The sequence below is a fragment of the Hemitrygon akajei genome, chromosome 3 (assembly GCF_048418815.1).
Source record: "Hemitrygon akajei chromosome 3, sHemAka1.3, whole genome shotgun sequence".
In the NCBI taxonomy this organism is placed as follows: Eukaryota; Metazoa; Chordata; class Chondrichthyes; order Myliobatiformes; family Dasyatidae; genus Hemitrygon; species Hemitrygon akajei.
The window spans coordinates 45456577-45480472 of record NC_133126.1 but is presented as its reverse complement, the minus strand read 5'-3'; the positions used below and the strand labels follow the sequence as shown (position 1 = coordinate 45480472).

General features: G+C 39.4%; 1 protein-coding gene across 6 annotated transcripts in view; it reads right to left on the bottom strand.

Moving 5' to 3' along the window:
• Positions 1-23896, bottom strand: part of tdrd9 (tudor domain containing 9) — a 150930-nt gene that overhangs the window by 54139 nt on the left and 72895 nt on the right. For all 6 annotated transcript variants that reach the window (XM_073039764.1, XM_073039766.1, XM_073039768.1 and 3 more), the window contains 7 exons: positions 22282-22345; positions 21053-21097; positions 16592-16645; positions 7230-7346; positions 6791-6898; positions 5057-5157; positions 4729-4902 (listed from right to left, as the gene is read on the bottom strand). In XM_073039764.1, coding sequence (XP_072895865.1) covers positions 4729-4902; positions 5057-5157; positions 6791-6898; positions 7230-7346; positions 16592-16645; positions 21053-21097; positions 22282-22345 — 663 coding nt within the window. The remainder of the gene's footprint in view (positions 1-4728; positions 4903-5056; positions 5158-6790; positions 6899-7229; positions 7347-16591; positions 16646-21052; positions 21098-22281; positions 22346-23896) is intronic.

Sequence of the window (23896 nt, the reverse complement as noted above, 5' to 3'; positions counted from 1 at the left end):
ACCCACACTGGTGGGCAGTGACCAAGCAGCACCATTACCAATCTCAGCCCAATATGGCAGTGCGCAGTTGGATCATGTTTATTTGGTTAAGTCCATCCTCAGTTTCTAATGTAAGTTAGGGGAGGCAGTTGATAATTGGTGAGTGCTGTTTTGCACGAAGGGGAGTTAGGTAGGCTTTTTCTGGGCACTGAATGGACTCACCCAATTTGGGCTTTGATGTCAGCCTTTCCCTCCCAAATACCCTTCCCCAACTTCCCCTTACATGTTGCCGACTGACTTAATGGAGCGAACAACCTATCAGTGTAGTAGAAAATTTCAGGGAAATTTTCATTCCAAAGACAGCCCAGCATGACGATTTTTGAAGATGAGGTGTGAGATGGAAGAGGAGCATTCTAAGCCTAGGCCAATGAACAATTTTGATAAGGTTAATGATAAAGAATTACAATCTTCTGAGTCATTTCACTGTATTAGCATAAAACACACAAAAAATCCGTCTTTACAATGAAAGCTACTTATCAGCGAATTTTACATGGACCGGTGAGCCAAGTTGTCCTATTCCATTGTGCCTTGTCTGTGGCAAACAACTAGCAAATATACAAATGGCTCTAGCAAAATTGAAAATACACTGAACTACAAATCACAGCCACATGATATGGAAAAGTACCGATTATTTTAAATGACTATTGGAAACTCAAAGCATACAGATTAAAGCTTTTAAAAAGTAAAGTCAGTCAGTAAATGGCTTCAGGAAGCAAGTTAGTTAGTAGCTTTAAGACCAGTTCACTCGAGAATGTTTAAAAAACTGAGCAAAAACCTGGACAAAGAGCACACCAATCTCCTGCTACATACAGAAATCTGGTCACTTAACAGAGGAAGAGTTCTCAACAGGTTGTTTGAGCTGAAAGGAGAATTGCAGGAGTACTTACAAGAAAACAGTAAGCCAGATTTTGGTGAGTGCTTCGAAGATGAAGAATGGTTGCAGAACTAATCTACTTAACAGACATTTTTCATCATATGAATCAGTTGAACAAGTCTTTGCAAGGCACTGGAGAAAATGTTTTGACTTTCTTGGTGCACGATATATCAGTGCTGTCCCAATTCTGCTCACCAAACCTGAAATATCTAGCAGTTAAGTGCCATTCTTTTTACCTACCATGGGAGTTCTCTAGGGTAGCAGTTTACATTCCACCTCAGGCCAATGTCAAGCAGGCTTTAGATGATCTGAGCATTGGGATTAACATGCACAAAACAGCGCACCCTAATGCCTTCACAATCATTTTGGGAGATTTTAACCAGACCAGTCTGGGGGGGGGGAAAAAAAATCACTAAGCAACTACCATCAACGGATCACTTGCAATATTATAGGAAATGACACACTGGACCATTGCTTCACTACCAGATGAACTTAACACCTTCTATGCCCACTTTGAAAGGGAGAACACAACTACAGCTGTGAAGATCCCTGCTGCACCTGATTGACCCCGTGATCTTCATCTCAGAGGCCGATGTTGGGCTGTCTTTATTTAAAGAAAGTGAACATTCGCAAGGCAGAAGATTCCGATGGAGTACCTGTTAAGGCTCTGAAAACCTTGCCAACCAACTAGCGGGGTTATTCAAGCACATTTTCAACCTGTCATTGCTATGGGCGTAAGCTCCCACTTACTTCAAAAAGTTAACAATTATACCAGTGCTTAAGAAGAATAATGTAGGATGCCTTAATGACTATTGCCCAGTAGCACACACATCTACAGAGATGAAATGCTTTGAGAGGTTGGTCATGACTGGATTGAACTCCTGCCTCAGCAAGGACCTGGACCCATTGCAATTTGCCTATCGCCACAATAGGTCAATGGCAGACACAATCTCAATGGTTCTCCACATGGCTTTAAACCACCTGGACAACACAAACACCTACATCACGATGCTGTTCATTGACTATAGCTCAGCATTTAATACCATCATTCCCACAATCCTGATTGAGAAGTTGTAGAACCTGGGTCTCTGTACCTCCCTCTGTAGTTAGATCCTTGACTTCCTAACCGGAAGACAGCAATCTGTGTGGATTGGTGATGACCTATCCTCCTCGCTGACTATCAACACTAGCGCACCTCAGGGGTGTGTGCTTAGCCCACTGCTCTACTCTTTATATACATATGACTGTGTGGCTAGGCATAGCTCAAACACCATCTATAAATTTGCTGACAATACAACCATTATTTGTAGAATCTCAGGTGGTGACAAGAAGGACGTACAGGAGTGAGATATGCCAACTAGTGGACTGGTGCTGCAGCAACAACCTGACACTCAATGTCAGTAAGACAAAAGAGCTGATTGTGGACTTCAGGAAGGGTAAGATGAAGGAGCACATACCAATCCTCATAGAGGGATCAGAAGTGGAGAGAGTGAGCAGTTTCAGTTCCTGGGTGTCAAGATCTCTGAGGACCTAACCTGGTCCCAACATATAGATGTAGTTATAAAAAAAAAAGCAAGACAGTGGCTATATTTTATTAGGATTTTTAAGAGATTTGGCATGTCAACAAATATACTCAAAAACTTCTAAAGATGTACCGTGGAGAGCATTCTGACAGGCTGCATCACTGTCTGGTATGGAGGGGCTACTGCACAGGACTGAAAGAAGCTGCAGAAGGTTGTAATCTAGTCAGCTCCATCTTGGGTACTAGCCTACAAAGTACCCAGGACATCTTCAGGGGGCGGTGTTTCAGAAAGGCAGCGTGTATAATTAAGGACCTCCAGCATCCAGGGCATGCCCTTTTCTCACTGTTACCATCAGGTGGGAGGTACACAAGTCTGAAGGCACACACTCAGTGATTCATAAACAGCTTCTTCCCCTCTGCCTTCGATGCCTAAACGGACATTGAATCCTTGGACACTACCTCATTTTTTTTTTAATACACAGTATTTGTTTTTTGCACTTATGTTTAATCTGTTCAATGTACACTATTGATTTATTTGTTTATTATTGTTACTTTTTTTTTCTCTTCTAGATTATGTATTGCATTGAACTGCTGCTGCTAACAAATTTCATGTCACATGCCAGTGATAATAAACCTGATTCTGATCCGTGAATTTAAAAGGAATCTGAATTTTTGGAAAATCACATTGCAAAAGAAAACCTTCAAATGTTTCCACTGCTGCTTGGGCTTGGCAGTGAGGAAGGATATCAGAAAGCTTTGAGTCTTATTGAAAACCACCTGGAAGTACCACAGAACAAAACTGAACAGTACTTGTCAACATATGACTGGGTGGAAGACCCTTTCTCTGAATCTTCTGAGAACTTGACTTTGAGAGAAGCTGCACTCTGATCATGCACTGATGAGATTTACTTATCTGCCCCTGGACAAGTTCTGAATTTCTGTGAAAGAAGAGTATCCTGCCATTCATAGGAAAGCAATGAACATTTTGCTGCAGTTTACAACTCCTTACATGCGTGAGCAGGCTTTTTTTCTTGTTTAACAAGCATCAAGAGCAAGGATAGAAGTTGTCTTATTTCAGATGAAGGTGAAATCTGTGTGCTTATCTCGCTTGACACAGAATTAAGACGTTTATAATGTTTGCCTTATGAGTTTTTAAAATTTATGAAAGGGAAAGAAAGATTAGTTTCAAGAAAGGCAAGCTGAGCTTAACAGTTTTTCTTTCAAGAAAGGTTGGCTAAAAGTTTATTCTCTACTCACTGACAATTATTTTTGGATTTTTATATCTACAACTTAGGGTTCCCTGAGACTTGAAAATTATTTCAAGTGTTCCTACAGGGCAAAAAGGTTACTAAGAATGCTAGCAAGGAAAGGTTAATGATAAGGCAAAACTGCAGTCATCGGGATAAATTGCACCCCACCCCCTCTGCCTACCTGCCTGTCCTTTTGATACAAAGTGTATCCTTGGATGTTGAGCTCCCAGCTATAATCTTCTTTCAGCCACGAGTCGGTGATGCTCACAACATCATGCATGCCAATCTCTAACTCTGCTACAAGTGCACCAAATATATGCATGCATTCAAATATAATACCTTCAGTCCTGTTTTGATCCCCCTTTTTGATGTTGTCCCCCTTTTACATTGCAACTTATCCTGCAAATTTCTACAAATGTACTGTGGAGAGCATTCTAACTTGTTGCATTAATGTCTGGTACAGTTGGGGGGGGGGGGGGGGTGGTGGAGAGGAGTGACATTGCACAGGATCGAAATACGGTGCAAAAAATTTTGAAAACTCAAGTCAGCTCTATCATGGGCACTACCCTCCCCAGCAACCCAGACATCTTCAAGGAGCAATGCCCCAAAAATGAACCATTCTTCATAAATGAATCCCATCATTCAGGACATGCCCTTTTCTCATAGCTACCATCAGGGTGAAGATAACACAAGCCTGACGGCACACACAATGATTCAGGAATAGATTGCTATTGTTGATTTTTTTTTCCTGTGGGGTAGGGATTGGGGACATGTTGTAATTTTTTTTTCTGCGAGGAGGTCAGGAATTGATATTGTTATTTTTTTCTGTGGGAGGGGATAAAGATTTTTTGCTATTTTTTTTACTGTGGGGAGGGCTGTGGGATTCAGGGGTCTGTTGAGTTTTGTTTCTTTTCTTTTTGTGTGTATTTCACGGCTGTCTGGAGAAGACAAATATCAGTATGTCTTGTATGCATGTATGTATTATACATGCATACTTTAACAATAAAATGAATCTTTGGAATTTTAACACCATAAGATATTACCTTGGATTTTGCAAGTTTGTACTACTTTGTCCTCGAGTCAACTGATCAATCTCTTCCACAGGATGAATATTCAACTGCAGTGGAATACGATGCTGGGCCATCTTCAATGCCATGTACACTGCAGGATGAATCTCAGTTCTCTTTATTGGATTTTGCACAAATTCAACAAAGCCCCTATTTTTGAGAAGTATTTTGTTAAGGGTTAGGACTTTAGGAATGGAAATATTCTGTACATTGGGATAATTAAAATGGAACTTAGAAATCATTGAGGTAAAGCACTGAGGTATGAAGTTTATGTTAATGTTTCAACATAACAGAAGCAACTTACTTAGATCCATCAAACGAAATAGTTCTGACTTGCCCACACTGCCTGAACAGAGAATGAAGCTGTTTATAGTACAGGAATCCATAAGGTGGCACATTCCTCACCTATAGCAAACGGGAAATAAAATATAGTTTCACAATTGAGCTCAGTGACTTAATTCAAAAAGTGTTTCATTAAATGATACAAACCAGACCTGGATGCTTTGGTATATTTTACTCATTTATAACAGCTTATAAAACTAATTAGCTTGACCAAAGAACATATGGGTATGTTAGCATAATCCACAAGATAGGTAAGGGGTGTTCTGACCTTGGCAACATTACTCAAATGGTTTAGATACTAAAGAGCATTCATGGTAGTCAAAATCAGATATCTGGCTAAATTTAACACAAGATGTGACCTTGGTTTCAGAGTTGTAATCACAAGTTGGAGATGCTGCTTGAAAAATCATCCTGGGATGATTATTACTTAAACTGTCTCCTCGCAACCATCAGAGTCTGCACAATATTTTAATAGATCATGTTTGACATAATGGCCTCCAACAGGTGTCATGCCCTCAACAATCTGAAGTGTGCTTCTGTAGATCAATCAAAAAATCAATGCATGTGATGGAACAGATGAGTAGAGTCTGTACTTCTTCACAATAATTGAATATAATTAGTGTTTAAATGCCATATCTGCAGGTTCCATTTGTATTCTCAGGAAAATTTGAATGATGGTAATCCCATTAAGTACAAACACAGCATTCCAAGATCAAACAATGAAAGAAGCATGCTTTATTAGTGCATCACCCTATGAATTCTTAATTACATCCTTCCACCAAGATATTTGTTCTTTTCACCAAAGAAATTCAAACTTATTGCATTGTAAAAGACATGCTGGTCACCGAATTATAGGAAAGATATCAATAAATTAGGGAGAGTGCAGAGACGATTTACTAGGATGTTACCTGGGTTTCAGCACTTAAGTTACAGAGAAAGGTTGAACAAGTTAGGTCTCTATTCATTGGAGCGTAGAAGGTTGAGGGGGGATTTGATCGAGGTATTTAAAATTTTGAGAGGGATAGATAGAGTTGACGTGAATAGGCTGTTTCCATTGAGAGTAGGGGAGATTCAAACGAGAGGACATGATTTGAGAGTTAGGGGGCAAAAGTTTAAGGGAAACACGAGGGGGTATTTCTTTACTCAGAGAGTGATAGCTGTGTGGAATGAGCTTCCTGTAGAAGTAGTAGAGGCCAGTTCAGTTGTGTCATTTAAGGTAAAATTGGATAGGTATATGGACAGGAAAGGAGTGGAGGGTTATGGGCTGAGTGCGGGTAGGTGGGACTAGGTGAGATTAAGAGTTCGGCACGGACTAGGAGGGCCGAGATGGCCTGTTTCCGTGCTGTGATTGTTATATATATATGCTGCCAACTCTGAAATAATAGCAAACACAAGAAACACTTAACAGGTCAATCAGCATTTGTGAAAAGAGAAAGTGATATTTCAAGTCAGTGATTCTCCATCAGCTCTGATGAATAGTCAGCAACTTGAAATGATAATTGTTTTCCTGCCCAAAGATGCTCCTTGTCCACTGATTATTTCTCTTAATATCTGGTTTTATTTCAGATTTTTAGCATCTGTTGCCCTTTGCTTTTCCATTTCTGGTTATAACTGGTTCTTTTTACCCAACTGCTCACTGTAAAGCTGTAAAATAGACAGGTTCTGATATTCTTATTTCAATTATACAGCTACATACCACTACTGTAGTTTTTGAATCTTTTCCAGCTATGTCTTTCACAGCAACTTCTTCAGACACTGGGCCAAATGTGAAATAGCTGGGGTAAAAAGCCCCAGCTAGCACAACCTGTGGAAATAATATTGCCAAAATAAATACAGCTTAACCCAAATTTCATGAAAGACAGTCAGCACAGTTGTACAGACAGGTAAAAGCAGTTACATAAAATTATGCTTAACAAAACAAACAGAAGATTCAACTTGATCTACACAGAAACATCTGCCATGCCTTGAATCTTTTGTGCTTCTCAATGATGTAGAGAAGCCAGAAGAGCAAAGGGTGGCAAGTCAGAGTGCAGTGACACACTTAATGATATAAACTGTGCTCTAAATTTACTAATCTGCAAACAAGGTGCTAAACTGAAAAATATATTGTGCATAGATATATTCTCAATATGTACCTGCAAAATAAACCTCTGCTTGTGTGCATACTCTTCATTAGTACTTCCACGGGGTTGATAAACATACATATTAAAACTCTGTACTCTTTCCTTCAACTCCTCATACAGTTGTGCCACCTAAAATGCACAGAAGTAACTTAAGAAAAAAAATGCAGCAATTTAAGTTACATCGATATAAAGAAAGAGGGTGGTATAGCATTTAGCTCTGAAAGTTTCAATCGCCTGATAATTTTCCACTTTTCCAAACTACCAAATTGAACTCATTTGGTCAATCCTCTATAACAATAACTGAAAGAACATTCCTAAGTAAATAGTCTGTCGTCCTAACTAAAGTTCAAAATTCTGAGTAAAATTTATAATAAGTACATATATATCACCGCATACAACCCTGAAATTATTTTTCTGCAGGAATACTTAGCAAATATACAGAACAGTAACAGTAAACAGGATCAATGGACAAACTGTGCAAATGTAAATATAAATAAATAGCAATAAATAACAAGCACAAAATAATAGGAGTCCTTAAAGTGAGACGATCTGTTGTGGGAATACCGAAAGTAGAATGGGTATAATTAGCAAACATGAGGAAATCTGCAGATGCTGGAAATTCAAACAACGACATACACAAAATGCTGGTGGAACACAGCAGGCCAGGCAGCATCTATAGGGAGAAGCACTGTCGACGTTTTGGGCCGAGACCCTTCGTCAGGACTAACCGAAAGGAAGGATAGTAAGAGATTTGAAAGTAGTGGGTGGAGGGGGAAATGCGAAATGATAGGAGAAGACCTGAGGGGGTGGGATGAAGCTAAGAGCTGGAAAGGTGATTGGCGAAAGTGATACAGAGCTGGAGAAGGGAAAGGATCATGGGACGGGAGGCCTCAGGAGAAAGAAGGGGGGGGGGGGGAACACCAGAGGGAGATGGAGAACAGGCAAACAACTAAATATGTCAGGGATGGGGTAAGAAGGGGAGGAGGGGCATTAACAGAAGTTAGAGAAGTCAATGTTCATGCCATTTATTTATCCAGTCTTCTCCTATCATTTCGCATTTTCCCCTCCCCCCACTACTTTCAAATCTCTTACTATCTTTCCTTTCGGTTAGTCCTGATGAAGGGTCTCGGCCCGAAACGTTGACAGCGCTTCTCCCTATAGATGCTGCCTGGCCTGCTGTGTTCCACCAGCATTTTGTGTGTGTTGTTATGGGTATAATTATCCCCTTTTGCTCAAGAGCCTGATGGTTGAGGGATAGTAACTGTTCTTGAACCTGGTGTCATGAGTCCTGAGGCACTTGTACCTTTTACTGGATGGTAACAGCACAAAAAGAGCATGACCTGGGATCTTTGATGACGGATGCTGCTTTTCTACAGTAATGTTTCATGTAGATGTGCTCAATGGTTGGGAGGGTTTTACTCATGATGTATTGGGCCAAATCCACCAACTTAAAAATATAGAAAATCTGTATCACAATACAGGCCCTTTGGCCCACAAAGTTGTGCCGAACATGTCCCTACCTTAGAAATTACTAGGCTTACCCATAGCACTCTATTTTTCTAAGCTCCACGTACCTATCCAGAAGTCTCTTAAAAGACCCTATTGTATCTGCCTCCACCACTGTTGCTGGCAGCCCATTCCACACACTCACCACTCTCTGCATAAAAAAATTACCCGACATCTCCTCTGTACCTACTTCCCAGTACCTTAAACCTGTGTCCTCTTGTGGCAACCATTTCAGGCCTGGGAAAAAGCATCTGACTATCCACACGATCAATGGCTCTCATCATCTTATACACTTCTAACAGGTCACCTCTCATCCTCCGTCGCTCCAAGGAGAAAAGGCTGAGTTCACTCAACCTGTTTTCATAAAGCATGCTCCCCAATCCAGGCAACATCCTTGTAAATCTCCTCTGTACCCTTTCTATGGCTTCCATATCCTTCCTGTAGTGAGGTGACCAGAACTGAGCACAGTACTCCAAGTGGGGTCTGACCAGGGTCCTATATAGCTGCAACATTACCTCTCAGCTCCTATATTAAATTCCATGATTAATGAAGGTCAATACACCGTATGCCTTCTTAACCACAGAGAGTCAACCTGCGCAGCTGCTTTGAGCGTCCTATGGACTCGGACCCCAAGATCCCTCTGATCTTCCACACTGCCAAGAGTCTTATCAGTAATACTACATTCTGCCATCATATTTGCCCTACCAAAATGAACCACTTCACACTTATCTGGATTGAACTCCATCTGCCACTTCACAGCCCAGTTTTGCATTCTATCAATGTCCCGCTGTAACCTCTGACAGCCTTCCACAACACCTCCAACCTCCCAAGGTTCTGAAGATCTGAAGGTAGATAAGTCACCTGAACCAGATGGTGTACATCCCAGGGTTCTGAAAGAGGTGGCTGAAGAGATTGTGGAAGCATTAGTAATGATCTTTCAAGAATCACTAGAATCTGGAACGGTTCCAGAGGACTGGAAAATTGCAAATACCATTCTACTCTTCAAGTAGGGAGAGAGACAGAAGAAAGGAAACTGCAGGCCAGTTAGTCTGACCTCAGTGGTTGGGAAGATGTTGGAGTTGATTATTAAGGGTGAGGTCTCAGGGTACTTAGAGGCACATGATAAAATAGGCTGTAGTTAGCATGGTTACCTCAAGAAAATAACTTGCCTGGCAAATCGGTTGGAATTCTTTGAAGAATTAATAAGCAAGATCAACAAACGAGAATCAGTTTATGTTATATACTTGGATTTTCAGAAGGCCTTTGAAAAGATGCCACACATAAGGCTGCTTAACAAGCTACGAGCCCATGGTATTACTGGAAAAAGCAGAATTTGTAGGATTTTCTGCTCAAATGCTTTGGTGTTCCCATATCAGGCCATAATCCAGTCAAGTCAGCACACTTTCCACCATAAATCTATGGAAGTTTGTCAAAGTTTTTTTATGACATGCAAACCTCCGCAGACTCTTGAAGCAGTACAGATGTTGTCGTGTTTTCTTTGCAATATTTACATGATGGGTCCAGGACAGGTCCTCTGGAGATAGTGACACCCAGGATTTTTAAGTTACTGACCTTCTCCACCTCTGATCCTCTATGGACTTCTGGTTTCCCACTCCTGAAGTCTACAATTAGTACGTTGGTCTTATGGACACTGAGTGAGAGGTTGTTGTTATTACACCACTTAGCCAAATTTTCAATCTCCCTCCTGTATGCTGATTCATCATCACCTTTGATACAGCCCGTAACAGTAGTGCCATCAGCAAACTTGTATATGGTGTTGGAGCTGTACTTAGCCAAACAGTCATAGGTGTAAAGCAAGTACAGAAGAGGGCTAAGCACACATCCCTGTGGAGGAGATGTTTTTGCCAATCTGAATTGCAGGAGTCTATAAGTGAGGAAATCCAGGATCCAACTGCACAAGGGATCCTGAATTAGCAGAGTCTTCAAATTCAGGGCATCAGTTTTAAGACTTCCTTGGGGAATTTTAATAGCAATTTCTTTTCATGCCCCAGCAATACATTTTGTGTTCAGTCCAAGGATACAGCACTTAAGATCACTGCATAGCTTCAGCTTTAACTTCATGACCTAGTTTATGGGTCAACATTCTAATTAGTAATACTACCCTTAATGGTAAGATCAGAATAATTGTAGTGAATAGATCTTAAATCTGATACATCTGCACTGCCTCAAATGAGTAATCTCCTTGAAAGACAGGATTCCTTCTTTGCTGCCTTTTTAGCATTTTTCTCAGATATACCCAACATCCAATTCCAGATCTATCATAGCCAAAATGAAGAAATCATTAATCTTGAGTGCGATTTTGCCAAAAAGAAAACCAGATTTGCTTTTTAAAAGGTCAAACACTTAATTAATATTGCAAACATGTTTAAGTGTGAAAGGTCAAATCCTGGTAGCGTGGCAGGCTTAGGGGGGTGTTGTAGGTCAGAGAGACCTTGGAATCCAAATACATGGCTTCCTTTACGTGGAGTCCCTGACAAACAGAGTGTGACAGCTTTTTGGCACACTGGCATTCACAAGTCAGGGCACTGAATATAAAAGCTGGTAGAACACAAGGTATAGGAGCAGAACTATGTCATTCAGTCCATTGAGTTAGCTCTGCCATTCCGTCAGGGGTGCTTTATTATCCGTCAACCCCATTCTCCTGACTCCTCCCCATAATCTTTGATGCCCTTACTAATCAAGAACCCATCAACCCGTCCTCCACAGCAATTTGCGACAATGAATTCCACAAATTCACTACCCTCTGGCTAAAGAAATTACTCATTTCTGTTATAAAGGGCTGTCCCTCTATTCTGAGGCTGTGCCCTCTGGTACTAGATTTCCCCATCATAGGAAATACCCTTTCCATGTCCACTCTATCTAGGGCTTTCAATATTTAATAAGTTTCAATGAGATTCTCATTCACTCTTCTAAACTCCAGTACAGGCCCAGAGCCACCAAACGCTCCTCATACATTAACCTTTTTGTTCCAGGGATCATTCCCGTGAAAATCTTCTCGACCCTCTTCAATGCCAGCACATCCTTTCTTAGGGAATCCAAAACTGTTCACAATATTCGAAGAATGGTCTGACCAATGCCTTATAAAACTTCAGCATTATATCCTTACTATTATATTCTAGTCCTCTCGAAATGAATGCTAACATTGCATTTTCCCTCCTTATCACTGACTCAACCTGCAAGTTAACCTTTAGGGAATCCTGGATAAGGATTCCCAAGTCCCTTTGCATCGTTGATTTCTAAATTTGCTCCCTGTTTAGAAAATAGTCTATGTCTTTTTTTTTTAATCAAAGTGCATTTCAAGTTTACATTATATGTTAATGATTTGGATGACGGAATTGATGACTTTGTTGTAAAGTTTGTAGACGTTATCAAGATAGGTGGAAGGGCAGGTAGATTTGAGGAAGTAGAGAGGGTACAGAAGGATTTCGATTAGGAGAATGGGCAAAGAAGTGGCAGGAAGTGTATAGTCATACACTGGTAAAAAAAATGAAAAGGTCATGTGTTTTCTAAATGGAGAGAAGATACAAAAATCTGAGACACAAAGAGACTTGGGAGTCCTTGTGAAGAACTCCTTAAGGGTTAATATGCAGGTTGAGTCTGTGGTGAGGAAAGCAAATGTGATGAGACTATTCATTTCAAGAGGACTAGAATAAAAAGGATGTAATGTTAAGAGTTTATAAAGCACTGGTGAGGCCTCTCTTGGAGTATTGTGAGCAGTTTTGGGCCTCTTATCTTAAAGGATATGCCAAAACTGGAGTGGGTTCAAAGGAGGTTCACAAGTATGATTCCAGGTTTGAACGGCTTGTCACATGAAGAGCTTTTGATGGCTCTGGGCCTGTATTTATTGAAGTTCAGAAGAATGAGGGAGGACCTAAATGAAACCCATCGAAAGGTGAACGGCGTTGATGGAATGGATGTTTCCTATGGTGGGAGAGTCGAGACCAGAGGACACAGCCTCAGAATAGAGGGGCATCCATTCAGAACAGAAATGAGGAGTAATTTCTTTAGCCATAGTGGTAAATCTGTGAAATTCGTTGCCACAAGCAACTGTGGTAACCAAGTCTTCATGTATACTTAAAGTAGAGGTTGATACATTCTTGATTGGTTAGGGCATGAAGGGATATGAGGGAAAGGCAGGATTTGGGGCTCAGAGGTTAAATGGGCCAATCATGATGAAATGGCAGAGTAGACTCAATGTTAATTCAGCCAAATGGATCAATTCTGCTTCTAAATCTTATGATCTTAAGTCACATTTGATTCCAGGAGACTGCCAGGTCCTATCATCTCTTGATCTTCTTCAGTCTTTTCATGGACTAGATTGTAAATGAGTTAAATACACTGCTCCCCTCTTTCAAATATTTAAAACCACAGTTATATGATCAATCTCTTTTTTCTAATCACTTGGCAGGATCTCAAGTCAGTACCAGAGATTCAGAAAAAAGCTTTCAAGTCGAAGTGTGTGGTGATCTGTATCAATGACTACTGCACAGGAGTAGGGTGATTAAAGACCATAGCACAGTATAGCACAGAAACAGGCCCTTCAACCCACAACATTATGCTTAACAAATTATTTATCAAATGTCCAACTAACTCACCACACTTCTCTGTCAGTAGAACTGGTTCTCACCCTCAAGAATTTTTCTTTCATCTCCGTCCACTTTCTGCAAATCTAAACTGTAGCCATGGGCATGACACTCACATTTTCTCCAGCTGTGCCTGCCATTTTGCTATCTAAATAGAACAGTCTAAATTCCAAGCCTACAATGTAAACACTCCCAAAAATTTTTCTAAACAACAGCGACTACCACATTGGCATTGCTTCTTGCACCTATAATGAATTTGTCAATTTTGCTAACCTTGCCTCCAACTTCAACTCAGGTAGGTACATAGATGGGAAAAGTTCAGAGGGTAATGAGATCGTAGACTTCATGAGAGGGAAATTAGAGGTCCATGAGCCAGTTCTCATTGGAGGATCAGAGGTGGAGAGGACTGGCAACTTTAAATTCCTGGGTGTTCCTATTTCAGTGGACCTGTCCCAGACCCAGCATCAGGTGCAATTGCGAAGAAAGCACAACAATGACACTACTTCCTTAGGAGTCTCTGGAGTTTTGACATGACATCATTAACTCTGACAAACTTCTATAGATGTGTAGTGGAAGGTGTATTGACTAGCTGTAGCACAACCTGGTATGGAAACACCAATGCTTTTGAATGGAAAATCCTACAAAAGGTAGTGGATTTGACCCAGGATATCATGGGTAAAAGCCTCCCAATCATTGAGCACATCTACATGAAATGCCATTGTAGGAAAGCAGTATCCATCATCAGAGATCCTCACCACCTAGGCCAAGCTCTTTTCTTGCTGCCTCCATCAGGTAGAAAGTACAAGAGCCTCAAGGACTCGCATCACCAGTTCAAGAACAGTTACTACCCCTCAACTATTAGACTCCTGAACAAAAAGAGATAACTACATTCACTTGCCCATTGATTGAGATGCTCCCACAATCAATTATCTCCCTTTATGGATCCTTCATCTCATTATTTATTTTGAGGTCTTCTGCTCTCTTTCATTGACCTTGTTATAGTTACTATTCTATAGATTTGCTGAGTATTCCCATAGGGAAATGAATCTCAGGTTGTATGTTGTGACATACATGTACTCTGATTATAAAATTTACTTTGAACTTGGTCAACATGGACCGTTTCCATGTTGTGTGACTCCACAACTATTAGTGCTATTTGGCATACAAAGAATGCATGTTCAAGTGATATAAAGCCACTGGAACTTGCGGAAAACTTACTATTTGTCATTTCAAAAACATTTACAATGATCATGTTTTTAGCTTATATTCATTTTAATTAGCATCTCTAAAAGGGTCTCAATATTACTTAACCTCCTTAGAACCACATTTCACTTCAACAGCCAAGTTATTTTTTCTTTTAATAAAGTGGAAATTATTCTGAAAACTCCTATTCTTCTCACTTCACCTTAGTCCACAACATACAACAGTACAGCACAGTACATGCCTTCTAACCCACGATGTTTTGCCAACCTATATAAACTCACTCTGTGATCAATATAACCCTTCCCTTCTAACAGCCGATAACACTCCATTTTTCTTACATCCATGTGCCTATCTAAGAGCCCCTCAAATGTTCCTATTATATCAGCCTCTACTACCATGCCCGGTGGTGCATTCCAACTACCCACCACTGTGTAAAACAAAAAACCCTTCTGATATTTCTCCTAAAGTATCTTAAACTCATCTAAAACAGATGTCCTCCAGTATTAGCCACGGCCACCTTTTAGTCATTGCAATTTTTACATTGAGCCATCTCTTCATTCTTGTTTGATTTCATCCATTGATTTACATTTTGCAGATTCAGTCGTAAAGCCAAATTCAATACCTGCCCATCACTTTACAGTCCCCAAAAAATTTTGTAAACAATTGTTTAATTTCATTGTTGCACTCAATATTTCAGCTTCACAATATATTAAGCTTTTGTAGCACCTTAAGGAGAAATTCCTTGTTAGCTACAAAGATTAAACCCCTAACAAACTATCTGGAATAGCTTATGGCTCTTCCACATATTTTTTTCCAGTGGAAATGAAAGAGAGGAATACAATTGCTTAGCATTATCTTTATATTTACTTAGTGTTAGTCCCCAAAGTTAAATTTCTATCCTATCAAGGCTGGATTGGGTCGTCTGAGTAGTACTTTAAGAGAAGTCCTAGTCACTCCGATTTTGACTGAGCATTGGTTATTTTATCCACAATGGTTGAATAGTCTTTGGATGAACCACGTGGCAAAACAATAGAGGACTGCAAAGTACGGTAAGTAGCTGCTTTTGAAAAGAAATAAGTGCTTCTATTACCTGCATTATCTTAATCACCAACAGTTCTAAAGTACAAAATACTAATAGTTTTGTTTACTCTACACAGGGGTGTCAAACTCATTTTAGGTCACGGGCTGGATTGAGCAAAATGCAGCTTCATGCGGGCCGGATCAGTCGGATGCGTGCCAACGCAGCTTTCGTTGCCTCCGTTTTTTCAGCCTGCTCTCATGTGTCTCAGTCTCTGCTATAACTACAAAGTGTTTCACTTTACAAATTCCGTTTCTTATGAAGAAGACTGCCGAATAAACACTAAAAACCCTGAAAACCTGGTACCTGAATAAACTTAGCATTAGCCATATCATACGCCATAGGCGCTTCGATTACTGGGGCCAGCTTTAATAGTAATTAGATATTATCTCACGGGCCGAAGATAATTCCACCGCGGGCCTTGAGTTTGACATATATGCTCTACAAGTTCTTACAACTTTTTTAAAAAAATTAGAATGGAAATCTATTGAGTAATTTTGTCCACATTGATTTAAGTGCCTGGAAGACCTAAAGATCAAGAGTGGTCTACTACCTTGAAGTTTTGTCACCTTGGACAAGTATATTATTCTCTGCGGTGCAGCAGATGTCTTTCATAATCAAGTTTGAAACTTCGAAGAGTTTTCTGTTCAGAACTCTGCAGCCCTCATCGTGCTTCAGCAAAATGCGCACAATGGAAAGATAATTCCTATTTTTCTCTCCTTTCCATGATCAGATATCCAATTCATCTACTTATGATCTTAATATCACAGCTGGCCTGTCAGTAGATAACAAAATTCAAGTTTTCTTCTGCTAAAAAGACTGAGGAAGTTGAGGAAACTTACATTTGAGATAAAGGTTATGAATGGCCCAATGGATCAGAAGTGGATTCTTAGTTCTCAGTAGAAGAATAGAGCTACACAATTAATAGCAAACAATCCTTCATGAACACCTTATTACAATTTAATGGTACATAACAATCTCACCTCCTTTATTCTTTTTATCTGGATGTAATTTGCTTTTCCCCACTCCAACTCAGCCTGTGTTACATCAACAAATTAAAATTTGGTGACATCGTACACAATCTATAAATCCAGCATTTAACACTGTAAAACAGGTAATTATGGGTTGGAATTGAAAAACAGATAAAATGAAATTAATATGGCAAAGAACTTAGGGCAAATATTTTACCTGAATCACCTTCAAAATAATTTAAGACTAAATTGTATAATATTGAGAACAGCACTGTCAAGGTTCATGAAATATAAAATTCACAATCAACGACTTGAGACTTTAGAAACAAAAATGTCATAAAAGTATAAATGGAACAAATCAGTTGTTTATATCTTATTTGCCATGCTTTCAGATACATGTTAATAAATAAAAATCCCATTTTCATCATATCTTCCTTCACCTTCAATTGTGAGCCAAATGGATCACAAAGAGACAGCAAAAAACCTCCAAATTAAGTCAAATGACATTTCTGGGAGCTTATCCTTTAAATGCAGCAATTATGAGGTCCTTCTACAGAAAATGGTATCTTAGTTAACTAGTAAAGAAAGACACTAGGGTTTGTCTCTGGCACTGAGTTGGCTCTGTGAGGTAGAGGGAAGAGGAGTGTGATAGTGATAGAGGGTAGTTAAGGAATCAGATGGAAATTCTGTGGATGTGAAAAAGACACCCAGATGGTATGTTGCCTCCCAGGTGACAAGGTCATTGACGTCTCAGATCTGGTCCACAGCATTCAAAAAGTGGAGGGTGAACAGCTGTAAAGTCATGGTACATACTGGTTTCAATGACATAAGGAGGAAAAGGGTTGCGGTCCTGAAGGGAAAATATAGAGAGTTGGGTAGAAAGCTGGAAAGCAAGACTTCAAGAGTAACAATCCTTGGATTGCTGCCTGTGCCATGGTCCAGTGAGGATAAGAGTAGGAAGATTTAGGAGATAAATGCATGGGTGAGAAATTGGTGCAGGGTTTCGGATTTCTGGATCATTGTGATCTCTTCTAGGAAAGTTATGACCTGTACAAAAAGGACGAATTACACCTGCACCCGAGGGGAACCAACGTCTTCGTGAGCTGGTTTGCTAGAACTGTTAGGGAGGATTTAAAACAATTTGGCAGGGGGATGGGAGCCAAAGTGATAGGGCTGAGGATGGGGCATTTGGTATGCAAGTAGATGCAGCCTGTAGTGAGACTGTGAGGAAGGATAGGCAGATGACAGGGCAAAATTGTAGTCAAGGGATGGGCTGAAGTGTGTCAATAGCTTGGAAAAGTGAGGATAAAGTAAAAAGGAAGGAGACTGAAGGAGAGATTACTAAACTCCTAAAATAAATAAAAAGATTTTTAAATAAGTTTAGAAAGGGATAAGAACTTAACTTCCAGTAACATGGGGGCATAAATGAAAAGGGTGATGAACACAGACGGAGTTACGGTTGAAAGAAAATCACAGTTAGGAGTTTAACATCAAAGGATAAATTGTATCGAAAGGACAGAAGGTAGGCAGAGGGGGTGGAGTGGCTCTATTAAAAAAAAATTGAAATCAAATCCTCAGAAAGAGGTGACATAGGATTGAAAGATGTAGAATCCTTGTGGGTAGAATTAAGAAACTACAAGGGTAAAAAGATCCTGATGGGATCCTGTTTGGAGGCCTCTGAACAGTAACCTGGATGTGGGGTACAAATCACAATGGGAGATTTCAATATGCAGGTAGATTGCAAAAATCATGTTGATGCTGGATCCCAAGAGACAGATTTGTAGAATGCCTATGAGATGACATTTTAGAGCAGCTTGTAGTTGAGCCCACTGGAAAAAGGCAATTCTGGATTGCGAATTGTGTAAAGACCCAGATTTGATTATGGAGCTTAACATAAAGGAATACTTCAAAGGCAACGATCATAATATAATAGAATGCACCCAGCAGTTTGAGAGGGAGAAGCTAAAATCCGATGTACAAGTACTACAGTGGTGTAAAAGGCAACTACAGAGGCATGAGAAATGAACTGGCCAAAGTTGATTGAAAGGGGACACTAGCACAGATGACGGGAGTAAATTGGAAGGCACAGAAAGCCCAAAGAGGTATTCCAAATGGAGCATGAGGCAACCATGGCTTACAGGGGAATTCAAAGACAGCATAAAAGCAAACGAAAGGGCATACAATTTGGTGGGAAGCTGGAGGATTGGGAAGCTTTTAAAACTAACAGAAGACAACTAAAAAAGTCATAAAGAAGGAAAAGATAGAATACAAATGCAAGCTGACCATTAATATGAAAGAGGATACCAGAAGTTTAAAAAAAAAATCAGATATATAAAAGAGTAAACAAAAGGCCAGAGTGGATATCAGACCAATGGAAAATGTCACTGGACAGGTAGTAATGGGGGACAGGAAATTGTATATGAACTTCATGGTGGGATTCACCAGCATTATGCCAGAAATGCAAGACTATAAAGGGAGCAGCAGTATAGTTGTTATTACTAAGGAGAAGGTGACTGAAGGTAGATGAGTCGCCTGGACCAGATGGACTATACTCGGGGTTCTGACAGAAGGAGCTGGGGAGATTGTGGAGACATTAGTGATCTTTCAAGTCTTGTTCTCACAAGATTCTGGAATGGTTTCAGAGGACTGGATATTGCAAATGTCACTCCACTCTTTAAGGGAGGGAGGTAAAAAACAGCAAATTATAGACTTGACTTGACTTCAGTGGCTGATAAGACACTGACATCCATTCTTAAGGACAGGATTTTGGGGTACTTCGAGGCACATGATAAAAAAGAGAAACCACTATGGTTTCCGTAAGAGGAAATCTTGCTTGACAAATCAGTTGGAATTCTTTAGGAAAATAACAGGCAGGATAGAGGAAAGAGTCATTGGATGTTTACTTGGATTTTCAGAAGGCCTTTGACAAGGTGCCATGTACAGGACTGTTGAACAAAGAGCCCATGTTATTAAAGGAAAGATACTAGCATGGATAAAGATTGATTGACTGGCAGGAGGCAAAGAGTGAGAATAAAAGGGGGCTTTTCTGATTGGCTGCCAGTGACTAATTATGTTCTAAAGGGGTCAGTGGTGGGACCACTTCTTTTCACTCTATCTGTCAATGGCAGAACTGATGGCTTTGTGGCCATGTTTGCGGATGATACAAAAACAGGTGGAAGAAGAGCGGGTAGTGTTGACGAAGCAGGAAGCCTGCAGAAGGACTTATGACAGTTCAGAAAAATGGGCAACAAAGTGGCAGATGGAATACAGCTTCAGGAAGTGTATGATCATGGTGGCTGGATGAAAGGCACAGACTATTTTATAAATGGGGAGAAAATTCAGAACTCAGAACTGCAAAGGTACTTGGAAATCCTTGTGCAAGATTCGCTGAAGGATAAATTGTAGCTGAGTTGGTTGCAAGGAAGGCAAATGCAATGTTCGTATTTATTTCAAGAGGACTAGAATATAAAAGCAAAGATGTAATGCTGTGGCTTTTTAAGCCATTCTTTAGACCTCACTTGGTGTACAGATGGATACTCCTTCAGAACAGAGATGGGGAGGAATTTCTTTCGTCAGAAGGTAGTAAATCTGTGGAATTCATTGCTACAGATGGCTGTGGAGGCCAAATCATAGGTATATTTAAGCAGAGATTGATAGGTTCTTAATTAGAAAGGCTGTCAAAGATTACAGGAGAAAGCAGAGGAATAGAGTTGAAAGAGGTAATGGATCAGTCTTGATGGAATGGCAGACCAAACTCAATAGGCTGAATGACCCAATTCAGACCCATGTCTTATACCTCAAAAAGAAATCTGTACTTGACTGCATTTCAATGATTGTACTGCTCCCAATGGAGGAAACTATAGAAATGCTGCTAAAAAAAAATTGGTATATTTAGTTGCACATTACAGTATACTATATAATGCATCCAACATAGGGATAGCTGTGCTTCAAAAGATACACCAATGAAGAAGTATACTGATACTGACAGCACTACGCTGGGGTTTTATGTATCTACACAAGAAGCAGCCGTTCTAACATTGACTTCACCTTTAATGATAGGATGATTTTAGGGATATCTAAACAAGGCATCTCAGAGTGCCTAGTATCTAAATTCTTAACTGAATTCTATTTCCTGTGGGGTGGGGCAGGGTGTGAGTTTAAGGTTATAAACACATCTGTTAACAGTGGTACTAATGAAGGGCAAAAAGAAGGCAACCTTAACTACTGGAGACGGTCCTGTATAGCATTTGTGTGAATCATGTCACACTGTTCCCTTCACTTCATGTTTGATTAGAAAGCTGAATAAAAGGTGGTGGGCCAAGCTTATTCGAACTTAATTTTATTCAAATAATTTAGGTCTACCAATGTCCTAATTATTGGCAAGTTAATCTAACAATTCACATCAGATCGAACATAATGCATTAATATAGTTTGGCTTGAAATTTGCAAGACAAGAAAAACAAGTACACCAACCCTGGGACATCTGAGCTGTCCTTGTTCTCTGCAAGTCTGCCATGCCTATGACAAAATTTAATGGAAAAGGTTAATGAATGTGCAATCAATGTTAAAATGGATCACACTGTGGAATGCAGAAGATGGATTCAGAAGGGATGACTGGAGTTTACTTTACTAATGACACCTTGGGAAAATGGCAAAGTTGACAAAGTGGCAACTGTGGTTGGGTTTGGAAGCAAAATCTAAGGTAAACAGCTATTTACATACGGCAACAATACTTAATAGAGAACAGGGTAATTGACTCACACCAACTTTATTCTCTCTTTCCAACAGAGCAATGGTGGTTGTGTTGCCACAGCTCTGATCAAATAGTTCCATGCAGATGAAATGGTCACACCTGTGACTTTTTTTTAGTGTGTTGATCCGTCATGATTGTACTGTGAGGGATCAAGGTGCCCACCCTGTTCCACTTCCTTTATTCTTGTCATAAGGTTGACTGTATTCATAATTACATTGACATTATAGATTGAATTAAATTGACCTTTATAATCATAATGCTGAGTAAAAAATATATTTACCGTATGTTTCTACCATATTCTATTCAAAAGTCTTTTTCTTTAAGTCTACATCTTCCTCACCATAAATTTATTTTACTTCAAATTTGCAGCATTCATTACATATCTCCTTGCCCCAGACATTTCACGACTGGTCTATACCATCCTCCTTCACACAGCACCATCATTATTAACCCCTTCTGATTTCCAATTGATTATAAACATTCCCATATTTATTCCCTCTACAACACCCCACCTTTCTGTCCACAAGAAAATCGTTTCTCTGCAATTTAAAAACTGTTATTCTTTCCATAGATGTTGATTCCTGAGTTTGTTTTTACTTCATATAGTGTGCACCTGCAGTATTTTACTTGTGAATGAATGAGTAATCCCCTAGACAAACCTTATGGTAAATAATATTGATTTAATGCACCTAATTTTGTATGAAATTTTCTTCCATCTTCTGCATTTTTTCAGGAAAATACTCAGAAAATTCTACAAGTTAATTTCCTCTGCTCCTTCAAACAAGTACACCAGTTTGTTGTACAATAGACTTCTGATGCAAGTCATGTGATTCGCCTCACCTCTAATCCACTGTCTGATGCAATATTTCCAAAAAATTTTTTCACTTCATTACATGAAGTTCTAAGTGAGCAAATTTTCACTTACCACAATAGAATGATTATTCATTACCTTGAATGCATTTACAAGTGCTATGCAATCACTTAATGTTCCATCACAATACTCCATTATATTCCTACACAAACACAAATTATAATTAGAGCACTAAGATTCTTGCAGAGCAGGCATTTGTGTTCACAATTAAACACATTAAAATCTTTGCATTGATGTGCATACCGTTGGCAATGCTCAGCTGCTTGCTCAAACATTTTTATCACATACTGTTTAGTGAAGATTTGCTACTATTTATGCAACCTAGGATTCACTGTCCTGAGATTTTTTTGAAAACTGGCAAGGTCTTTCCCCAACCATCCACTTACCAAAAGTCTTTTATATTAAAGTGATAAATCAATCAAATGTATCCCCTTAATTACATCTAATGTTTTCTACTACATTTGTTTAAAAAATTTCCTCAAATCATTTCCAAAACTCTGGAAGTCAATATTTTGCCAAAGGCAATTTCATGCAGTTGATTATGAAATTTCATGTAGTTTCATGGTTTAAACTCATTTGTTTTGTTTCAAAATAAAGTTTTATCACTGACAGAGAACGCACATCTCTTTCATCAACAAGACATAAAGAAAAAACACAGTTGGGAAAGAAAAGATGAATGAAAGAAACCGTCAGATACACTTAGACTCCAATTAATGTATGTAAATAAGAGAAAATCTGCAGATATAGAATCAAAGTAATACTCACAAAATGCTGGAGGAACTCAGCAGACCAGGCAGCATCTATGGAAAAGAGTAAACATTCGATGTTTCAGGCCAAGACCCTTCATAGATGCTGCCTGGTTTGCTAAGTTCCTCCAGCATTTTGTGTTTATTAATGGATGTAAATAGCTACACAATACAGCGATGCATAAAATTATGAGGACCCTAGTAAAGACAAAGGATTCATTTCCCTCAAGTCATGCATCAAAGACTTTAAGGGTATAAATTTGAAATCATTGGTGTGCTAGAAACAGAAGCTATCAGTATTTTTTAAAAAGTGGCTGGATGTGTACTTTCACCCATTCTAAGTCTCTTGCATTAAGGCAATCAAAATTCAAAATTCTTTAATGTCATTTCCAGTACACATGTGCAAAGAGAACAAAATCATTGCTACTCTGCACCCAATGCAGCACAAAAGAAAACAGTAATAATATACAAAAATGATATACACAAAATCAGTGTGTATATACAATCTTGTATGTCCATAAAGTGACGCTAGTTACAGGAGTGTCTAGACTTAAAATGACTGACAGGAAATGATAAAATAGTGGTGGTTAATGGTGTGGAAGAGTTGGTCAGTAGTTAATATTGGGAAAGATAAAGCCTTACTACTGTGGCCCAATTGCTCTTACATATTCCTGCTATCTGTTTACAGTATTGTGCAAAAATCATAGGCACACATTATTTATTTATTTATTTATTATTTAATTGACAAACAGTGTGGAATAGGCTGTTCTAGCCCTTCGAGCCACGCCACCCAGCAATCCCCCAATTTAATCTTAACCTAATCACTGGACAATTTTCAATAACCACTTAACCTACTGACTAGTAAGTAGGTCATTGGACCATGGAAGGAAACCGGAGCACCCAGAAACCCACATGGTCATGGAAGAACATACAAACTCCTTACAGGT